The following is a 21,525-nucleotide window of genomic DNA, read 5'->3' as shown; positions in this document are numbered from 1 at the left end:
ACTGTGACTACTGTGTTTACAGGTCCACTTAAGGAGGCTGGCCCTGATATACAGTGGTAAAATGATATCCCCCAGCAGCCAGAATTTCAGCTAGTACATTTTACTGTACACTTTGCAGACAAGAAGAGATAACTGAGGTAATGATATATGGCACAGCCTGTATGGTCAAAAAGAACAAAATTGGAAAACTAGTGACAGAAGGTCTAGGGGAGAATTATGTGGATGTATCTTTCAGAATTGGTACAAAATGTGATGATATGGTATCCTATGTGAATTACCTCTAGTGGGAATTCCACAGTAGAGAAGACTCTTAGTAATCTGGACAAGGTTATGGATCTTATGGATGGCAGTCAGATTCTTTACTTGGCTAACCTGAAACTTGCTCAACAGGTCAATGTACAAAGTGATAATGGGAGTAGGGATGGAAACTGTGTATGAATTCAACTACACAGACTTCCTCCCCTCCATGACTAATTTAACTACCACCACTGCTGGGCTCACAATTTTCCAATGCTGCGACCCTGATATGGCACCACTCTCCAGGAAGATCAATCAGGTGGTGACAGGTAGGTTACATTTGACTTCTTCCCACGTGGAGGAAAGCTGAAATTTATCCTAATACAAATTGACAGATTGTCAGGATATGTATGTGCCTTCTCTTCCCCCTGAATATTTTTGCAAGCTCCTTCATGCATGAGTTTAAGAGAATGCCTTAACCAGAGTATTCTTACAACATTGCCTTCAACCAGGATACTTATCTTAATAGCAAAGAAAATACAGTTGACACAAATGTATAGAATTCACTGGTCATACCTCATGCCCAGACTGATCTGGCTAAATGGAGTGGTGAAATGGCCTACCAATGGAGTGGTTCATATATGGTTGTCAGTTGGGAGAAGTTAGGCTGTGGTCTACAGGATATAATACATGGCCAGTCATTTCCTCCATAGCAAGAATGCATGAGTATGGGAACAAAGAGGTTATGGTAGAAGTGGCCACCCTAATATATCAAACAACCCATTTAAAGACTTTTTGATTCGTCCTGAAACCTTCAGATTGTTGGTTTTGGAAATCTCTGATACAAAAGGGAGAATGTTTTCACCAGGGTTCAGAGTTCTAATTCTGTTGTATTGGAAGCCAGGAATATTCACTGGCTATTTTGGCTATCTTAAGCTGCTGAACTTACAGTGACAGGCTGATAATTTTGCCAGCCTATCAAGATGATTGTGGGTTGTTGCTATTCAATGGGGGCAAGGAGAACTATGTTTTGAACTCAGGAGAATCAATGGGCATCTCTTTAAAAATACCTGTCCGATAATTTTGTTTATTAAACAAATGCAGTAATCCAAGAAAGACAGAAACACCAAAGACTCAAAACTTACAGAAATTAAGGTTTGGATCACCTATTAGATGAAATACTTAATCTAGCCCAGGTGCTAAACAGAGGCTAAGAGTAAGGAAAAATGGAACTCAGTGGATGAAGAAAGCTATACTGATCAATTTTGAGCTTCCTGACCAATTAGAGAAAGCTTTAACAGCTCTGTTGTATGTTCCACCTATTTCGAAGAACATTAGTTATGGCTAATATTTTAGATTTCAATTAGAAGTAGGAATGAATTTGATGGGACCTCTTGATGATGCATTAGCCAGATGCCCCTTCCCTAATAGACACTCCATTAAACCCTCTTTAATTACCCAATTTGACTGTTATCTGTTTATATATCTGCAAAAATCATGACATGGTAAACTAAGTAGCAAAATCAGCACAAAACAGTTACAAGGACCATATTTTTTTATGAAGATAAAGTAATATTTATACACAAAACCATGATATCAAAAGCAACACAATTTTAAAAAGAATGAAGTAGATGTTTAAAGTTATCTATTGCATATAGTTGAGGCAAAAATATATATTCACGAACATCTACGTGTTATATAATCCTTGGACAACTCAATACTTTAATAAGGCAGAGTATGTGGCTAAAGGAAATGCCTGTCATATCTTAAAAATATCATTCAATAAAAAATAATTTTCATAATGAGACCACTTTAAGATATAATTTTCATAGCGTGATTTTAAAATAAAACATAAAATGTTATAGTTGGACGTGAGTGAATTACTTAGGGAGGAAAGAAAGATGTATACTTAGAATATTTTGTTTAATGTTCATTTTGTGTAATTACTCCAAATTTAAGAGTTAATGTTTAAAGTAGTTTTATGTAATTCACATTCATGTTAAAAAACTAAGGCCTTAAGGATTAACAGGAAAAATGCAAAGAAAGCTAACACAACAAGCATTACCTCACAACCTCAGCACTCTCTAACGCAATATATCAATGCAGGTGAAAATATTATTTCCATTATATCTTCATAATAAATTAAAATTTAGTACATCATGGACAGAAGGAGCAAATAAAACTGGCTTAAGAGTGTTATATGTTAATTTTCCACCTTTAACATTTTGGTTATGGCAATTCATGCTAAAAGTCAAATGAGATTCATTTGGATTTCTGATCATTCTTTTTCTTTTATGCACTATATTCCGGCATGTTTGAAAAAAATGAAACTTATTCTAGATTTTTCAATGATTTATGAAGCAGAGATAGTGTCCAATGACTATAGTTTGAGAACTAAAGATACAAAGAGGATTAAAATAGAGTATAAAATATTCTAACAGCCAATTTTCTAATGAGTATAACTTCAAGTTTAAAAATAACAATATTTGATTCTTTCACTGAGGTCCCAGCCTAAACATTCTATTAGTTAAAAAAACAAACAAACTAACCCTATAGTTTTCATCTTCTCTGTAGTAAATTCAGAATGTAACTGTAATATTTTACTGGATCTTCAATTATCTTGGATTAATCATCATTGCTGCATTAATAATTGTAAAATTTAAAAACAGAAAATTTATATAACAGCTGTTTATCTTATTCCAATATCTTGAGATAAGATACTCTTCAGGTGACGGTGCTCATTTTTGCCAAGTCTTTAAGTCTAAAAAAGGACTGTATGCTTCCTGCAGATTCATCAGTTATTTAATATACACAAATAAAAATATTGCCTAGGTCTTTCCTAGGTACACACCAAAGCTATAAATTACTTAGTATTATTCTATAGCACTCTTCCACATTTTCACATTTTAGCTTTCTTCTCAAAGAGTTGGTGTCACTTACCAGAGTGGGTCCTGAGGTGTCCTGTGAGGGCGTCCCTTCTTCTACAGGCGTAGCTACAGAAAGGACATTTGAACGGCTTCTCTCCAGAGTGTAACTTTATGTGTCTCAGAAGGTTGCCCTTCTGAGTAAAAGAAGCTCCACACTGGTTACAGTGGAAGGGGCGTTCACCTGCAGCAAGGAGCAGAAGTGGGAGAGATCAAGTAGGTTATGTGCACGTGACTAATTTGCCATCCTCTGTTAACCAGAGCCAGTTTTCTATGCTAAGAAAGTTCATCTCCCTCATAAGTCTTCTAAACATCTACCTTCCTGGAATTTGCTTTGCCAATACAGTACCAAGGTGTCAAGCATTAGGCCAAGTGGCCATTTCCCCTCTTCATATGCATTTGATAAGATTCCTGTCATTGACTCAAAAGAATAAAAACAGCATTTACCATTGGTTGAACTAGATGCCATCACTTTGCTGTCTTACTGGTTGCTTTACATACAATATCTCAATATTCACAATGACACTAATAATTAGGTATTATTAATTTCAATTTACAAATAAAGAAATTAAAGTTCACTTGAGAACGTATGTGATTATAGTAACAGCTAGTAAGTACTCGAGCTGAGAACTGAACTGGTTTGTCTGACTACAAAATCTTATTCTGTTTATTTTACCATGCCATCTCTTTAAAATTCACATGAATTCTGGGTTGAAAGGATCTTGAGTCTAACTCCCTAGGTTAGCTGATAAGGAAAAGAGGGCCAAAAAAGTTACAGCAAGTGAACCAGCTTACAAAGCTTACTACCACATTATCTCTAAAAATAGGCCAGATCTCTTGATTCTCCTGGTTACTAATAGTAAAACCTTAGGCAAAATTTCCTGAGATATCAGGGAAAACCCTAAGAAAATTATTCATCCTGATATTTCCTGTATATTCTCTTTATTTTGTAAAAATTATTTGTTTGTTAGGAATCTTTCCTCCCTTTTCTCCTATTACTGAGGTTGCTATAAAATTGGTTAAGCCTCAATTATCAATTCAGTCTGTTGCCATTAACTGGCCGTTACCAGTGTCAAACATAAAAACATGTATGTAGGTAATGAAGCAGTAAAATTGGCAAGTAGGGTCAAACTGATAAAATTATTAAACCCAGACGAAAATACTATTATTTTAAATTGTCTATCTCTAAAGAGAGCTATGAAATAAAATACAAAGCAATGCATAAATAAATAGTAAAATGTTACATACTAAAGCTTAATGTTTAGAATAAAAAGAAAAAAAATTTCCCTTTACATTGAACTGGACCATTTCTGTACTTAAGGTTAGATGATTATAATTTTAATAGTTTAAGAAATTTACATTGAATTGTCATGTTTCATGTGTTTAATTGAAACACTGATATTAATGGTTAATAATAAAACCTCAGTATTTTTTTTGCCCTTTGATATAATGCAAACTCAATGATTCCTTAAAGAAAGCTAGGAGGTATAAAGAAGATAAACTGTAATCACTTTTTGGCAGCAGATCTGCAAATTCTATCATAGATATGTTATAAAACCTAGAGAAACTGAAAAATTGATAGATCAGATGTACCTCAAATTCTGTAGTACCTACTCTTTCTGGAACTTAGTGACACCCAAAAAGTATAAACAGTGTGTGTGGTGGGGGGTTAAGGTTTTTTCTTAAGAAATCTGGAGCTCTCATGAACTATATCTACAAGAGGTCCTATATTGATGTATATGGTTGAAAAAAATTATCTCATGAATTACATCTACAAGAGGTCCTATGTTGATGTAGAAGGTTGAAAAAATTATCTATCAGGTTAAAGTTACCTTAAATTGTATTTTCCTTAACTAGTTTGATTATTTTGGTAAAACCTAAAACCCCTATATGAAGTCTTACAAAATAAGAGTTTTTAAATAAATCTAATGCTGGCAGATATATTTTATTTTTCACACACATATATAACTTAATTTTTGATTCTTTAACAGTCTACAAGTTTTTAAACTCATAATCTTCTACTGTCCACCCCTGCCATGGAATGGCATAGTAATAAAGGGAAGGACAGCATTTCCCTTACAAGTTGACTTTTTAAAGAAAGAGAAAAATAGCAAATATAAATTATACTTTTCACTCCAAATATTTGATTCTACTTTTAGATAGTCCCAGGCAAGTAACAAATTAGAATGCAATAACTTTACAAAGGAATTAAGCTAGTGAGCATAGTGAACAAAAAATTTTGAAATCATGTTTGTCTTTAGAAAATACTCCTATAGCATGCTGACTTAGATTTTCTTTAAGTCTCCTACAATCTTTGAGTTGAAATATTTAAAAATCCCTAGTTTAGTTAATTAATTGTTCAAAATAATGTTAATCTGGCCGGGCGCGGTGGCTCACGCCTTTAACACTAGCACTCTGGGAGGCTGAGGCGGGCGGATCCTTTGAGCTCAGGAGTTTGAGACCCGCCTGACCAAGAGTGAGACCCCATCTCTACTAAAAAAATAGAAAGAAATTAGCTGGGCAACTAAAAATATACAGAAAAAATTAGCTGCGCATGGTGGTGCATGTCCATAGTCCCATTACTCTGGAGGCTGAGGCAGTAGGATTGCTTGAACCCAGGAGTTTGAGGTTGCTGCGAGCTAGGCTGATGCCATGGCACTCTAGCCTGGGCAACGGAGTGAGACTCTGTCTCAAAAAATAAATACATAAATAAAAAATAACGCTACTTTAAAAAAGAAAAAATAATGGGTACAAATCTTTTTAAAAAAATTTTTAATTTACCTAATTAAGTTTAATGAGACTAACGACAGAGTAATTTAGTTTTTAAATTTACAACATACTCGAGACACTTTCAATTTTTTTAAATAAGAAATTACTTCTGAATTTACATGACCATCCTCAAATGGAGTAGAAGGAATGAAAGGTGCTCTAGGTATATCTGGAAATATTGCCCTGTTGCTGTATGTTGAAGTTGTAATGCAGAGGCCTTTGGTAAGTAACCATGGGCAAAAGTTAAGAACAAGACATGATGAAAGTAACCAGTCATGCTCCTCTTTTGGTAAGAGAAAAGGGGTACTGACAACAATGCACTTTCATTTCAACCAGATAAGGCTTTGAGAAATACTGACTTGAATTATGAATAAGTCTTTATAGATGTTTTTTACTTCTGGATACTAATTCTATGGCTTTCCTCATTTTAGGTTGAAATCTGCTTACTTCTGCTTAGTGTCTTGATTATATGAAACAATAATCATTTCAACAATCCAGTTGTCTTATTATGTTCCACATTAATGTTAGTTGGAATTACAGCAAAACCCTCAATAACACTACTGTTGGAAACCAGAATGAAAACAGGGTAACTTAGGAGATTGTTTTGGGGTATACATAATTATATTTCAGGAATTACCCAAATGTGGGAGTCATATCTGTTTAACAACAAATAAAAAGTAAATTAATTCAATTTTTGTAAAAGTCATTTCTGTAAAACATCAGCAAGCCTTTTATTCGATGTTGTGGCGTATTTCCTGGCCTAGCATTACAGAGACATGTATAAAATCATCTGATAAATAAAAGGTTCAGTTAATTACCTTTTGTCTAGGCAAATGTCAGACATGCAAAAAACTCCATATTGTCTATGCAACTTTAAACAAAACATTTTAATAATTTGTTCTTTAAATGGACTGAATTGGCCTTTTGAGAGTTAGTTTAGACTTTGAAAAAATATTAATCATGTTCTTTTTATGTAAATCACACCAAATTTTAAGAAAACCTCACAAATTTGCTAACTGTATCAGTGATATTATAGAGTAATCTAAGTTGAAAAAATTAAATAAGTTGTTGTGTTTGTAATCATTAAACTTTCCTAACAATTCTGAATCCAGGAGAACAATTAAGATATGGTCATGAAATGCCCCAGATCTTAATTTCATCTGGAAAATCAGGCAAAAAACAAGATGTTTTCTCTTGTGCTCTATCTTTTGGAGGAAATGTTCACCATGCTATTTGAAAAATTTACCAATAAAACATTTTAAATTAAAAAAAAATATGGTCATGGTATTTTTCATGTCCATTCTCAATCTGTTGTGTATTTTTTTAAACATAGTCTACCAATCTTCTGGTTATATATTATTTTTATTATGGAATAAATTATATTTTGATAGTTTTTATAATTTTATAAACACAATTTCTAGATCTGTGCTTAAATATTTAGTTGAAATGCAAATGATAGGTACATCAAATTGCTTTGATGAATCAAAGACACAGGGTGCTCCTATGTTGGATGGGACAACCACCTACAAATATGCAAAATCTCAAAGAACCTGTTGAGAGAGCCTTGGAGCAAGAGAATGGCTCCACAAGGCTGCAATGTACAAAACATGGTGCTGAAAACGAAGTTACAGAGATGGGAGTACTCTACTCCCAAAGAGGGGCAAAATTAAGGATATGTTTATAATGTTCCCATCGATTCGTGTTCATGCATGAATTGATTGACTATCCTTACTTATTTACTTCTCTCTATATTCCCAGTGAAGAGTGCCTGGAGTATCCGATGACAATATTACCTGATTACTTACTAAAGTAGGAATACCAAAGAAATAACATCAAGTCATTTATAAGACACTGGAATTGGCACTTTAGTAGAGTATGAAAGAGAGAGAAGAAGAAGTGAATTAGATCTAATACTCCATGTTATTGTAATGAATTGGGTGGTTGTGCATCTTTTTTCACTATCATTTTCATATTAGATATTCTACAAGATAAAAACACTAAAAAATATGTTTCCCAAAGGCTTTATAAGGATTTAAGACGGTGCCTTTTATATTAGCTATAAATAAGAGTCGGAAATTCTAAAATGAAGATGGTACATGGTGTTAAGGGAAAAAAAAATTTGATTAATGACTTGATTCTGACTACATTTTTCTCAATCTAGTTTAAATTAAAGAAACACAAGTAAACCTTCTATTCTCAAATAGTACTAAAGTGGAGTTGCAAAAAAAAAAAAAATGTCAGGATCCACTCAGATGTATAAACAGGGCCATGATAAATCCATGTTAAAATGGCTAGTTTAAAGATATCATATCCACAATTTTAAAGTCAACAAAGCATGGTAGATATCCCACGTTCTTCTATGAATAGCTATTAGCTTTAACAAAAATATTTCGGATCTGAAGAAAGTGTAATAGTTGGCACAGTATTCCAATAAACGTTGATTAACAAAAAAAGTTCATAGTGTTGCAAGAGTACTTCAAGTTCATACTCCTTGCGCTTTACTAGTCTTATATTCCTAGGACTTGTGGAAATCTATATAACTATTTCTAAACATTTTTCACGCCAAATATATTATTTTCAGAATTAAAATAATTCAACTCTACCACCATAGTCCATAGCAAATGGACAGTAGAGTAGGTATATAATTATTATTGTATTTACACATTAACAGTCCTCATGAATATCACTGTAGATATAGTGAAACCTTAATTAACCTAAATTTTCAAGAAAGGATACTCTGGTTCATTGAAATTTCTTAGAACATAAAAGGTTTATTAAAAATCTTCAAAAATTGTTTTTAGTATGTTACTCAGTCTTAAAATTAGCACTATATGCAATTTAAATGAAAAGTCATTAGACTGATTTTGCTTAGTTTGTATTTTAACAGGTGAAGTTACACATTTGAATGAGTGTTATCTTCCTTAATATAATCACTGTGACACAATGAATATATTATAGCTTTGTGGAACTTGCTTTTCAGAACCGTAGTTAGAATTACTTCATAAGCATAGATGAAAAGTAGATTATTTAAGTCATTTCCTTTTTGTCTTATCAAATAGATACCAAGCTTGATCTTTTATCCTTTCCTAAGATATTTTTAAAAATTAAAGAAAAAATTTGTACTCATAAATATTTTAAAAATATGACACTTTTTTAAAAAAATTTAAAAAATAAAAAGCAAAATGTAACTGACTTTATGGTTGGAATAAGTATATATGTTCTAAAGCTGATGATTTTGATTATGATAACACTAATTTTAATGTGTAACTTCTCACTGTAATTTTTAAAATATTAGCCTAGGTGATACATGATAATAAATTGTTGATATATTGATATACCAAGACTAGTGTATTTGAACAAAACCAGTCTGAGCATCAGAAAACCTTGGTTCCAGCCTATGTAAAGCCCTAACCTACATAAGGGATAATGGACAAATCACTTGACTGTTTCTTCAAGTATAAAATCAGAGATTTGGACTAAAAAAGACTTCAATATACCTTGTATTTTTCATGTTTTAAGCACTTAATTATTAAACTGATTGTTTAGAAATAAAACTTTAAAATAAATTTCTTCTCATGCTGAAATAAAAAAATAAATTTCTTTGTTGTGATTTCTCTTCCAAAAGAATCATATTTTAAAACAGAATATTAGTTATTAATATTTTACTGTATACTACTACTTTGCATTGTAATGAAAGCTACCATTTCCTTTAAACTAATTTTTATATGAGCTTGAAACTTTCTTTTAAGAATAAACAATCCTATCTTACCACAATCTCATTTCTGTCTTTTTTTTTTTTAATTTTGGCAAAGGATTTTAAGAGATTTAAATAAGGCTTCTCATTTGGTTGGTTTTCATGAAGGAGTTTCCACTTCTCAAATGTCTAAAAGTATACATTAAATTAATCTGAGGGCTTTCTCCTAACTCTATTCCATGATTACACATTTCCACCTGCATGCCCGCCACCCTTTTTCATTTTCAACCGCACATGTCTCCTTGCAGGAATTACAGCCAAAAATTACAGGAAGGTAATAACATCCCTGAACTACAAAAACTACCTGCCGACTACCAAGACCCGTGTTAAGCAAAGATTGATTAGAAATTCTATTCCAAGGAGTTAACTTGATAAAGTGAAAATGATTCACCCCTACATAAATGCATGAGTGCCATTTTGTAGTATAAACTCTTGGCTACTAAACTATATTACCTGCCCATGGGTATGGTAAAATATGTATAGAAATACAAAAAGATTAAGTTACACAATGAAATTCTCCTATACCTTGTGAACCCTTATCATATTATTGCTATATTAAGAACTGTGGAAACTGAATCCCAAACTTCTTTTCTGATATGTTATTCAGATTTGAAGGCTGGAAGTCAAGACCCAGGCTACTCTCTGTTTTTCTGCAATCCAATACTAGCAGAATTCTGAAAAGGTAGTTTCACCATTGCCACCCCTGAATAAAAAGGAAAGAGAATAGATGTCAGGTAATATCAACATCAGATGTCACAGGCAGTCATCAGGTTATTCTTTCAGCTGCTTACCAGTGTGACTCCTTTTATGTACCATAAGCACATTGGGCCCAATGCAAACCATGCCACAGACGTCACATTTCAGTTTACCATTCGGAAGCCGGATTCCTCCCTCGCCTTGAAGCTCCTGGACTTTCCTGTTGTCAGTCACCTCGCTGCTCTCAATTAGGGGTTCTTCTAGGCTGCTACCCTCATCATGGCCCCTGATCTCGTCTTCGCGGCTCAGGGGTTTCCTGTCACACTCTTCATCACTCTGCATTTCTACCTTTACTGAATTTGCTGTAATTTCAAAAGAAAAAAGAAATTTTAAGTACACATTAGGTGCTCTCACCTACATCTCTTTTCCACCCATTGCTATTCTACTAAATGGGTGAAAGGGATATATTAAGTAGACTATAGTGCATCACCAAATGCCATATTAATACATAGTGTACTCTGTGATATTTTAGTGAAAAGGCATGAAAGGATGACTCCAGACAACTCTAGGTAAACAGAATGACCCTTTATTTCTGTACACATTTATTTCTTTAACTCAGATAATTACTTTTTAAGCAAGTCTTTAAATAATTCTGGTGTTTGAGTTTGTCACTAAGGCTACTACAGCTAAAATAGGATTATGGAAGACACAAGATTAAATATTGCTTAACTCACTGTGTTATGCCTCCTCTTAATTTAACAATCAGTATATATTCTTTATACTCTCTGTTTCACATCAGAGTACTTGTGTAAACCTGCTTCTGAACAGAGGAAGAGAAACAACTCAGGATCTTAATCCAGCAAATGTCTTTGACATATGAAGGCACACTGTCACGGCATATGTTCTAAAATCAGACTAAACACATATATCCAGTTAAGAGCCGTATAAATGTAGGGTTCACAGACTTCACATTCTCTTAAGTTATTCTGCTTTTCTTCCCCCTATATAAAGAAATTCTCTATGGAACATATTAGTCTGCAAATCAAAATATTCTAACTCTAATCTATGCAGACCAAACAGCAGCTAATGACAGGAATGGCATAGCATGCAAGTACACACTTGCGACTGTTAAGAAATTTAATGCCTTCTGTTTGCTGTTTTTGGATCATCCCATAGAAAAGTTGGAATTTTGTTAGCACAACCCTCATTCTGGATTGCTGACAGAGTCTTTTCACAAAGCAGAAGCAAGCTTTAACTGAATATCAGTATTTTATCCAGTAATCTTGAAAATTTCTTAAGAAATCATATCAAAGTTACTGAGCAAAACAAGTTATTTGGTACTACCTGAATAGAGGAAATATTTTCATAAAAAGGAAGTAAGTTCTTTTCACTGCCATTGTTTTCTTAGAGAAACCACACATTCAGTGATTTCTCATTAGTACTTATCACTAGAGAGAAGGCTTTAAAATGGCTCTTCCTCTGCTCCTCTCCTGAACTAGAGGCAGTGCGGTTCAAGAGTACTAGCAGTACAACCTTGAACTAATTATTTAATCTCTGAATCTTATATTTTTGGTTTGTAAAGTGGAGATGAATTCAGATTGCTGAATAAAGTTTGAGCAGGATAGTTTATCTGTTTAGAGAGATGATCTTAAGTTCTTAAGCATCTTAAAGAACTTAAGTTCACTATGTTGTCTCTAAAATGTAGATGATAATGGTACCCCTTTCCTAGGGTTCGTGTGAGCATTAAATAAGAAAATATAGGAAATGTGCTTATCTATTATTTTTCTCTGGACATATAGTACTCTATGTCATAAGGTTTTCATGAAAATCAATTAGCTTTTCGTTTGTAAACTACTCTAAGATCTACAAAAGGTTATACATCTTTCCTGGACCCATCTCTAACAGAGTAGATAATACATTGAGTTTCACACTATTAATTAATCTGTACTGCCTTACTGATTATGGAGAATGGTAGGGACAACTTTTTACCCATTTTTATATCCCCAGCATGCTCAAGAACTTTGTGGTATATAGGAGATGTTCAAGCAGTATTCACTGAGATGTTTTACTAAGTTGATTAAGAATTTTATTGCTTTAAGCTTGTTTTATATGTCTAAAGAAGCCACGGACATAAAGAAGAATCAAACAACATAAAAGATAAAAAATAAAAATTAATGGCCAGCTGCAGTGGCTCACACCTGTAATCCTAGCACTCTGGGAGGCCGAGTCTGGAGGCCAGGAGTTTAAGATCAGCCTGAGCAAGAGCGAGAAGCTATCTCTACAAAAAACCAGAAAAATTAGCCAGGCATGGTGGTGTATGCCTGTAGTTCCAGCTATTTGGGAGGCTGAGGCAGGAGAATTGCTTGAGCCCAGGAGTTTGAGGTTGCTGTGAGCTATGATGACACCCCCACACTCTAGCCAGGGCAATAGAGTGAGACTCTGTCTCAAAAAAACAAAAGAAAAGTCCTTTTCTACCTAATGTTCACAATCTCTCAAGTCCCTATCTCAAAAGCAACCATACTATTACAATTTTCAAATTCCAAAGCATGTCTAAATCCATTTTATAAATGTATCATAATTTGTTCATTCAGACCCTATTGCTGGAAATTTAAGATTATTTCTTGTTTGCTGCTATTACAGATATTATTTTATAATACACAAAAAACTGTCAATCTGATATGTTAATACTGGTATTTTATTAGTTTTTAATATGCATGTTTAAATTATGAATGAAGTTGGGCATCTTTTTCTATGCTTAAATGTTCTTTATTTTTTCTGAGAATTGTTTATCAAAGTGGTTTGCCCATTTTTCTAATAGGTTATTGATCTTTTCTCATTGAATTTTAAATGCATTTTATATACTAAGGAACTTATAGCACTGTGTTTATGATGTGTTTTGCAAATAGTTTCATTTATCTTTTTAATCAAGGGTATTTTTTGGCATACATGCTAATTTCACATGTTAAAATTTTTAAGTTTGCAATTATGGCTTCTGGTTTCTATATCTTGCTTCAAAAGGTTTTCCATGCTCCAAGAAATTCTTCCATGATATTTTTTCTGGTAAGGAAGACTTTTCTAATCAATGTAAAATGGTATTGGTTACCCTATATAGTTCCATATTTCATTCATAATTGTCATTTAAAATGAAAATTAAGAAAAATGAAAAGCCTAGTTTTATACAATATGACTTTACACCAACCTGTGAACAAATTTTTCCACATGTTGATTTCAAGCAATGTACTAAAGACCAGAAGCTTCACACCAATGCCATCATTTATATTCCTGAGTTAGTCAATATTTGATAAGATATACTTAAGGAGCATAAGGTCTACTGGAATTCCATTTCAGGAACTGAAGAAATAAATACCTAAAAGTGTAGTTTTTGAGTCTGAAACTATGAGCCTCATAAATTTAAAGATAGCACAGAATTAAAAAGAATACTACTGACATTACAATATTATTTCTCCCTAGTGAGATTATTATAATAGGGACATTAAAACATAGGATCAACCATTGATAAAAAATGTCATTTTTAAAAAGCAGTAGATATTACAAATGCAGTTTGGACTTTCTATCCACAGAAGAATATGCATGAAATAAATACAGAAAAAAATAAATTTTTGCTAAAATGGAAATAGACAAGAAATGGTAACACTATGGTAATCTTTTCTTTAACAATACTATAAAGAGTTATGTGTTTATCATGTATGAAAGTACACCCTTTTGCTGTACTGATATAGTAAATCAAAGTGGAACTCCTTCTATTATATAAATCATAGATTAAATTTTGCATAGGTGCCTATGTACAAACAAAATCTCACAGTAATTAATTTTTAACCCATCTCACTAAAATTAGGTTGAAATTCTAGGAAAAGCAATTAATTAAAGTATTATTTAAATCTTAATTATTAAATAGAAAAGTTTTCTCAAACTCTCCCATGATTTATTTTTACTATTTGTTTCTAATTAACATGGAACACCTAACATTTTAATGATTAAATGCAAGTGTTTGGTAACTTAAGTATATTCTATATTTTATTAATTTATACATTAATAAAAGTTGTATTTGACTAGCTATAATATATGAAGTTATAACTATTGAATTACAACTATTAATCATTGTACAATAATATTAACAGGACCTTAGTTTTCAAATCTTTGAAATTAGATTTTTGATCTTCTTTTCTTTCACAATTTGGTAACAGGAAGACATTATTATAAATGGGCTATGAAGATGAGAACACATTCATTTGAGTGAAATGAAATCTTGCTGTTAGAATTCTCAACACCAAGATTTATTTTTTAAGCTTGTTTCTCTGATACGAAATGAACAATGTAAAACTCAAGACTATCTGTGGGAATTTACACAAATTATTACAGACTGACAATAATGGCTTAATTTAAAAAGTATTTTGCCATAACAAATTATTAGCATGAAGAGGGAATGTGAAATAAGATTTTAGGTTAGATGGTAAAGATGTTTCTTATACTTAAGTTGTAACGGAATTTCTACTTAGAACTTAAGGCTAATTGTTATATCCATTTTTCTAGTAGATTCTGAGGTTTGTGAACACAGAAAGGTTAAGTTAATAGAAAAGATTTTTATGACCAAGTGTATATAGAAAAAGCTTTGAATATATTTCAGGATAAAAAGTTCCCCATAGTTTTCCAAAAATTACTTTATAATGCAAACACACTTATAAATGCAAGCCTTTTTTCCCTCTTCTTTATGCTTTCAAAATACTATTAACAAACATGAGAATTTAATCTTACAGATGTGATAAAAACACATAGCTTAATCATTTCTATTTACAAATGATTGTACCAATGACAAGAAGTAAAGGGACTCATTTGGAGCTCTTTTTTAAGTGACTACAGGCCAATTTTCAATTATAAAAGTTTCTTCAGTAACCATACGGAGTTCTCTTCACTCAAAAGCTTCATAATTATCATTGTTTCCAGATATATAATAGCAAGTGAGCAGTTACACTAGGCTTGCCTTTAAATCACTAACATGGCAAAGAATAAAGGTATAATTGAATACAAGCTTTTACACAAGTAAGCAGATACAGATTACTATAAAAAAAAAGGTATAAACTAAAACCAAATGGGGCAAAATTATGTTATTTTGTGAAACTATTAAAAACAATTAATTCAATCTATGCTATAATGAGGATTTTCTTTGCTACAACTATTACACTTCAAAAGTTAAAAAATCAAAACCCAAATTTCATTTATATTTGAAATGGGAAATAAAACATACAATGCTGTTACATACACTTGTAGACCCTATACTTATAGAACCCATCCAATTCAACCAATAAGAAATAAAGACAACACAGAATTCTCTGTAAAAATCACTGAATCAAAATATTAAGTACCAGCTACTTGCCTAATACTTTGCTAAAAATGATAGTGAAGGTTTAAGGCTAAAAGCAAAAGAATATTAATTTAAATAAGAAATTTATATTAATAATATAGTATATACTCTGAAATAAGCCATGACAGAGTTCATGAGTAAGACTACAGAAAATGTTTTACTAACGTATATAATTTGATTATATAATAAATTTCGTATGCATTATGAAATATATTCAATTAATTTTGAATTGTCAAATTAAGAGAATAAATTCTATCTTCATCATTAGAATTTAGTTTTCATAAATAATCCTATAATTTTTAAATTTTAAGTTCTGTAAATACATAGTAACCAGAACTTAAAATATCAATATTGAAACATTTTTGGATATGTAAATCAAATGTCCTACAACTTAAAACTTTATTCTTAGTATGACCTGATTTTACTAATCCACAAGCAGTTTAGTAAAGTTTCCTAGCCAGGAAAACATTAATAATGCAGATGCATTATGATTTTTTTGTTCTATTTAAAAAGATATAATATTTGTTGATCTTATAGAGTAGAAAACAAATTTTCTAGATTAATTTCTATCACATTAGCAACTTCTGTTTAGTTTCCCATTATATTTTTTTAAATTTTAATTTTTAAAGGAAGTAAACACTATGGGAATTAAAGAATATTTGTTTCACAGTGTTGAATAAATGATAGCTAAAATACCATTCTTTATTCACCAAATAGTAAAAGAAGAGATCTCATATGCTTGGTTTCTGTTTTGTGAGAATTTAAGAAGACAACTTAAAGAATTTTATAACTTACAAGCATCAATTTCTCCCAGACTATGCAGATATTGGAAATGGTGTTATATACACTAATTGAATCAATATATCTATCTGTTGAAGTTGCTTCTGCACTAACATAACTCTCTTATTTAAACTTTCAAAACAGAAACACCAAACGTGATTAAATCTGTGTTAATAGCTCAGCAGCTGTTTACATGATGTGTCAGAAAAACAAATTGCCTTCAAAACTCTAATGTAAAGCCCAATTATTTACTAAGAATTTACCAACAGTCTACACAATTAAAATTATCACAACAAAAGTTATTTTAAGGTACATGCAATCATTTTTAATATCCTCAACAAAATGTCACATAATATAAAATCTTTGTTCCTTTTAATTGTAGATAAATACATGGTTAAGTCTTGCAAAACTGCTCCCTCACAGCATCCTTAAAGTATTCATTTTATAAACAGTTGGACAAGTCCAGACACTGGTGTCACTAGACTGCAGCTGAGCCACTTCTGGGTAGCATTCTAGTCTGTACATCACATCACCTCATTTTTCTCCCCAATATAGCTAGATTGTGAATTTCTTAAACTCACTAGGAATAACTCCAGATCAAGAAAGTACTGATTTCTGATATACTGTTATGATTCCAAGAATAGTGTAGTAAAAGTTACTCTGCATCTGAAGACAGGCAACCAGGGTCTCTATCTCCCATTCTGCCACTTAACTAGTTGTGGGACCTTGAGAAATCTGTTTATCCTGACTCATTCACCTGCATCATCTAAAATATGGCAGGAAATAACACTTGATGAATAAAGTAATCTCTTTATAGAGTAAGGATTTAGAATGCTTTTAATAACAGTACTAATAACAGAAAAATAATAAACATAGTTTTTACAATTTATAAAATACATATGCTGTCTCATTTGATACTCAAAATGACTGCATTATAGGTAGGGCAGCCCCAGATGAACACTGAAGCCTGAAGCATGGGTTGTTAAATGACTTTTCAAAGAACACAAAGTTAGTAAATGTGAGCCTGCTATCCGCTCAAGATCTTCTGCCTCTTAGCCTACTCATTTTTTATGACATGATACTCCAATTAAACAAGTAAACGGCATTAGTATTATATTTAGGACAAAAATCAGTCATGGGCAAATAGATCTTTTGATAGCTATAAAACTATGTCCATCGGTTGAAGACAGTTGGAATTCAAGTCCAGAATGGTCAGAGAAAAATACTTATAAACCAAACCATTGAATGAATACTTGCTATCCAAACTGGGATGCATCTCTCACTCAAAACAACTACCTCCTAATTTTTAAATTTGTTTTGGTCTTAAGGCAAATTTAGGGTAGGTCCAAGTAGGACAGCTAGTTGCTGAAGAATTTGTTAATATTCAATCTTTTCCCTCCTCCTCTCCACTTTTTACATTAATTTCTATATTCTTTGTCATGTTATAACTTATCAGTGATGGGAAAAGACAATAATTTGAGGAATAAATCAATATTATCAATTTTATTCTCTAACCCAACAGTTAATGAACGATAGCATTTCAGGGATTCCTTTGTGGTCAAGTTTTGTCAGTCTTCTGTCAATTACTGATATAAAGATAAATCACACCTGTGAGTGGCTCATATAGCATTTCATTTACATTTAAACGAATCTTTCACAACAAAAACAAAGACCAAAAAAGTATCCTTCCTACTTTCTTGGGGAAAAAAAATAAATAAATAAAGGAAGGCAAAACATCTAACTCACTGATGATCTCCCACAATGCATGAAACCTTATATAGCATGCATCTCATCAAAAAACACACCTTTATTACCCAGCACAGTGGCACCATTGTAGCCCAAGGATGAAGTTTCTATTTTTTGGCAGACAACTAGGTTCATGAGAACTGTACAATGTTAGAAAATGAATTGAGTTTAAATAGAAATGCCACAAGCAAACAGCAATCTATCCCTTTATCCTTTAAATGAATGATTTCATTTGCCATATCCTAAAGATACAACATCTGCCATGTATTGCACTGTTTTTGCACTTGCTTGGGCAATACAACTACTTTAACATCCCCATAACCTCTCAACTTGGACCAATTTCAATAGCTATCTAACTGGTCTCTTCAATCTTTTGCCACAGCCTACTCCCCCAATTCATCCTATATTCAGTTGTTAGATGAGTCTTTCAAATGAACAGCTTGTGTTACTCTCCTAAACCTTTTCAATGACTGCCCACTGCCTACAAATTAAATGCAAAGGTATTGCTGTGGAATTTAAGTATGTCCACAGCATAGTCCCATTACATCCTCACTTTTCTTGGAATACATCCTATACATCTCTATTTATTATCTTTTCCTGGATCCTGTCATTATTTTTTGGAATTCTTCGCCTATTTTTATCAAAATTAACACACGATTTAAGACTCACTTATTTGCTACCTTTTTCATGAATGTTTTCTGAGCACAAAATTCTTCTCCTATGACACTTATATCACCTTACATTACGATGTTTTCATTAGTATATTTACCTTAACTCTACACTGCCTATAGTGCAAGGTCCTTGAAAGGAAATACTCTATCCACAGTTGTAAAACCATCCTATCCTTACATACACTAGACACCCAATATGTATGTGTTGAACTGTTGTTGCTGATTCACATATTATACTTCTCTTTTTGGGTTACTGAGACCTTGCATAAATTAAATGCAGGTGACAAATAAATATAACAATACAGAGTTAGGTTTTAAACACAAATCATCAACATCAACATAACATTAATTAAAGGATCATTATATGACAGGAAAGACTTTAGATGCATGGTATGTATCAACTGATTTAATCACAACAGCCACTCTGTGAAGTATGTAATTTTATTCTCATTTTACAAATGAGGAAACCGAAGCTCAAAATAGGTGAAGTAGCATCCAAGTCATACAGTTTATTCAGAGTCAGAGCTGAGATTGGAACACAGATCTGATGACCAAATTCTTGCTATTTCTTCTATGGCACCAATAGCAAAGCAACTACTAATAATTGGTAAAGAAATAAAGGGATGTCAATATGCTAAAGATAACTTTGAATCACTGTGTACTATTTGATCCATTTTTGACTCCAGATCTAATACAGGTGTAGTAGTTTGCCAGTTTTGAGTAAAGAGAAATTTGTCTGAGAGCCTGTTTTGGAAGAAGACCAGTTTACACTGCCAAATTTTCTGAGCATGGATTTTATTTCATATAAGAGCAATCTACTTTGAACTGGTGTTTGGCAACCATCTGCTTAACATAAGCGTGGGAGGCTTGTGAAGCAAATTACATTGTGAAATTATCTCTTTAATAAGGGGAGTACAAAATTCTTAACCTAACTTCTGTAAGAAGGAAAATCATAACTATAAAATCCAGCCGAGTGGGCATGTTCCCAAAGGGATCCACAACACAGGATTGCCAGAGGTCACTAAGGACGCTTAAACTAGGTCAGAAGGCAGTGCTGCCTGCACACTAACGAGAAGATAAGGAGTGGGGCAGGGTTTCTATCACTGGGCAACGGCAACCGAGGGAGGAACCAAAGCAGTGCAACTCACTTCAGCATTACTGAGTCTCCAACGTAAAGTGACAGGGGAACCCAACAGCTTTCCATACCCTGGGTTCAAATATCCTTGAGTCACCCACATTGAGATCAAGGCTACAGAAGTTCTTTCCCTGGTGTCCTCCATAAACACTTCACTATTTGTCTGACTCAAATAAACAGCCCATATTTGGCCCTGAGATGCAGGGATTGATCACTTAGAAACGTATAAGCAGTATCTAACATATCAAGTAGTGACAAAGAGAAAATGTGTGGTGATTAAGGGGAATTAATCTGGATAATCGCCAAGCAAATTTTAAATCAGTGCCACATATTTATTTCCCACAATGTAGCAGCAACAGTTTTTTTTTTTCATTACTCATACCTAGTTTTCTACTCCTAATGAGTGAAACTAAAGAAACTCTAAGTAGGCATATAGAAATGCATATATTAAAAGGTAAAAAATAATAATAAAAGATATATGCGGTATTCTTAAATAATGGATATGCTGGATTAAAATACCTATTTAAATGTTTAACATGTGTGAATGTTAAGAAGTCATTTAATATCTCCCCTCTTCCTATTATATAAAAGTGAGGACAATATCTTCTACATAAAAATCTTAAGACCGGGAAAGCATGCAATCACTTAGAGCAAGCAATATAGCCCTGCGGTTAAGAGCATGGGATCTAGATACGGTGCCTTAGTGTTTAAAGCCAAGTTCTTTCATTTTCTCATCACGTGACCTTAGGAAACCCATGTGGATTTTCTCATCTATAAAATCAAGACAATGACAATACTTGCCTCCTAGGGCTCTTCTCAATATTAAATTTAATTACATATGCAACATATTTAGAGCTATTTTGTTTCTTAATAGATCCATATGAAAGCATTTTATAAACCTACAAGAAACATACATAACTCTAGAGGTATGTTTACTACACAGAAGTACAGGGAAGACATAGAAGGCTTCATGAAAGAAGGGGCATTTAAGATATTAATAGTACTTCCAGGTTGGATATAATTTATATAAGAAGAAAAGACAATACTCAAGATAAGAGATAAGCATGAAGAGAGGAAAACAGCATGAGGATATGTTGGGTTCAAGTCACACCATATTTTTAGGAATGCATACATTCAATGGGTAACATATAAATAGAATATATTCTAAAATCAAAGAGGGTTTAAAATAGTGTAAAACATAAGACAACTAATGCTTGAATGTCAGTAATTTCAAAAGACAAGTGCTGTCAACCTATTAGCAGACTTGTGTTGCAACAACCAAAATATGAAGGATGGAAGTCTTAAGAAATCATTCAAAATTACTCACTGAGCACCTGCTCTGTACCAGGTACCATGATGCAGCAGTGACCAAGACAGATATGGTCCCTGCTTTCATAGTAGGGGTGAAATGGATGCATATCTATCTATCTATC

General features: G+C 32.7%; 1 protein-coding gene across 7 annotated transcripts in view; it reads right to left on the bottom strand.

Moving 5' to 3' along the window:
• Positions 1-21,525, bottom strand: part of IKZF2 (IKAROS family zinc finger 2) — a 148,714-nt gene that overhangs the window by 49,127 nt on the left and 78,062 nt on the right. For 4 of the 7 annotated variants that reach the window (XM_069467551.1, XM_069467529.1, XM_069467534.1 and 1 more), the window contains 2 exons: positions 10,554-10,742; positions 3,178-3,345 (listed from right to left, as the gene is read on the bottom strand). In XM_069467551.1, the coding sequence (XP_069323652.1) occupies positions 3,178-3,345; positions 10,554-10,742 (357 nt within the window). Of the gene's footprint in view, positions 1-3,177; positions 3,346-10,475; positions 10,743-21,525 lie in introns of all 7 variants that reach the window. The other 3 variants (XM_069467521.1, XM_069467510.1, XM_069467516.1) reach the window with 1 other exon arrangement.

This window comes from Eulemur rufifrons, chromosome 1, assembly GCF_041146395.1.
Source record: "Eulemur rufifrons isolate Redbay chromosome 1, OSU_ERuf_1, whole genome shotgun sequence".
Lineage (NCBI taxonomy): Eukaryota > Metazoa > Chordata > Mammalia > Primates > Lemuridae > Eulemur > Eulemur rufifrons.
The sequence above is the reverse complement of the archived record's forward strand: the minus strand, read 5'-3'. Positions and strand labels throughout refer to the sequence as shown.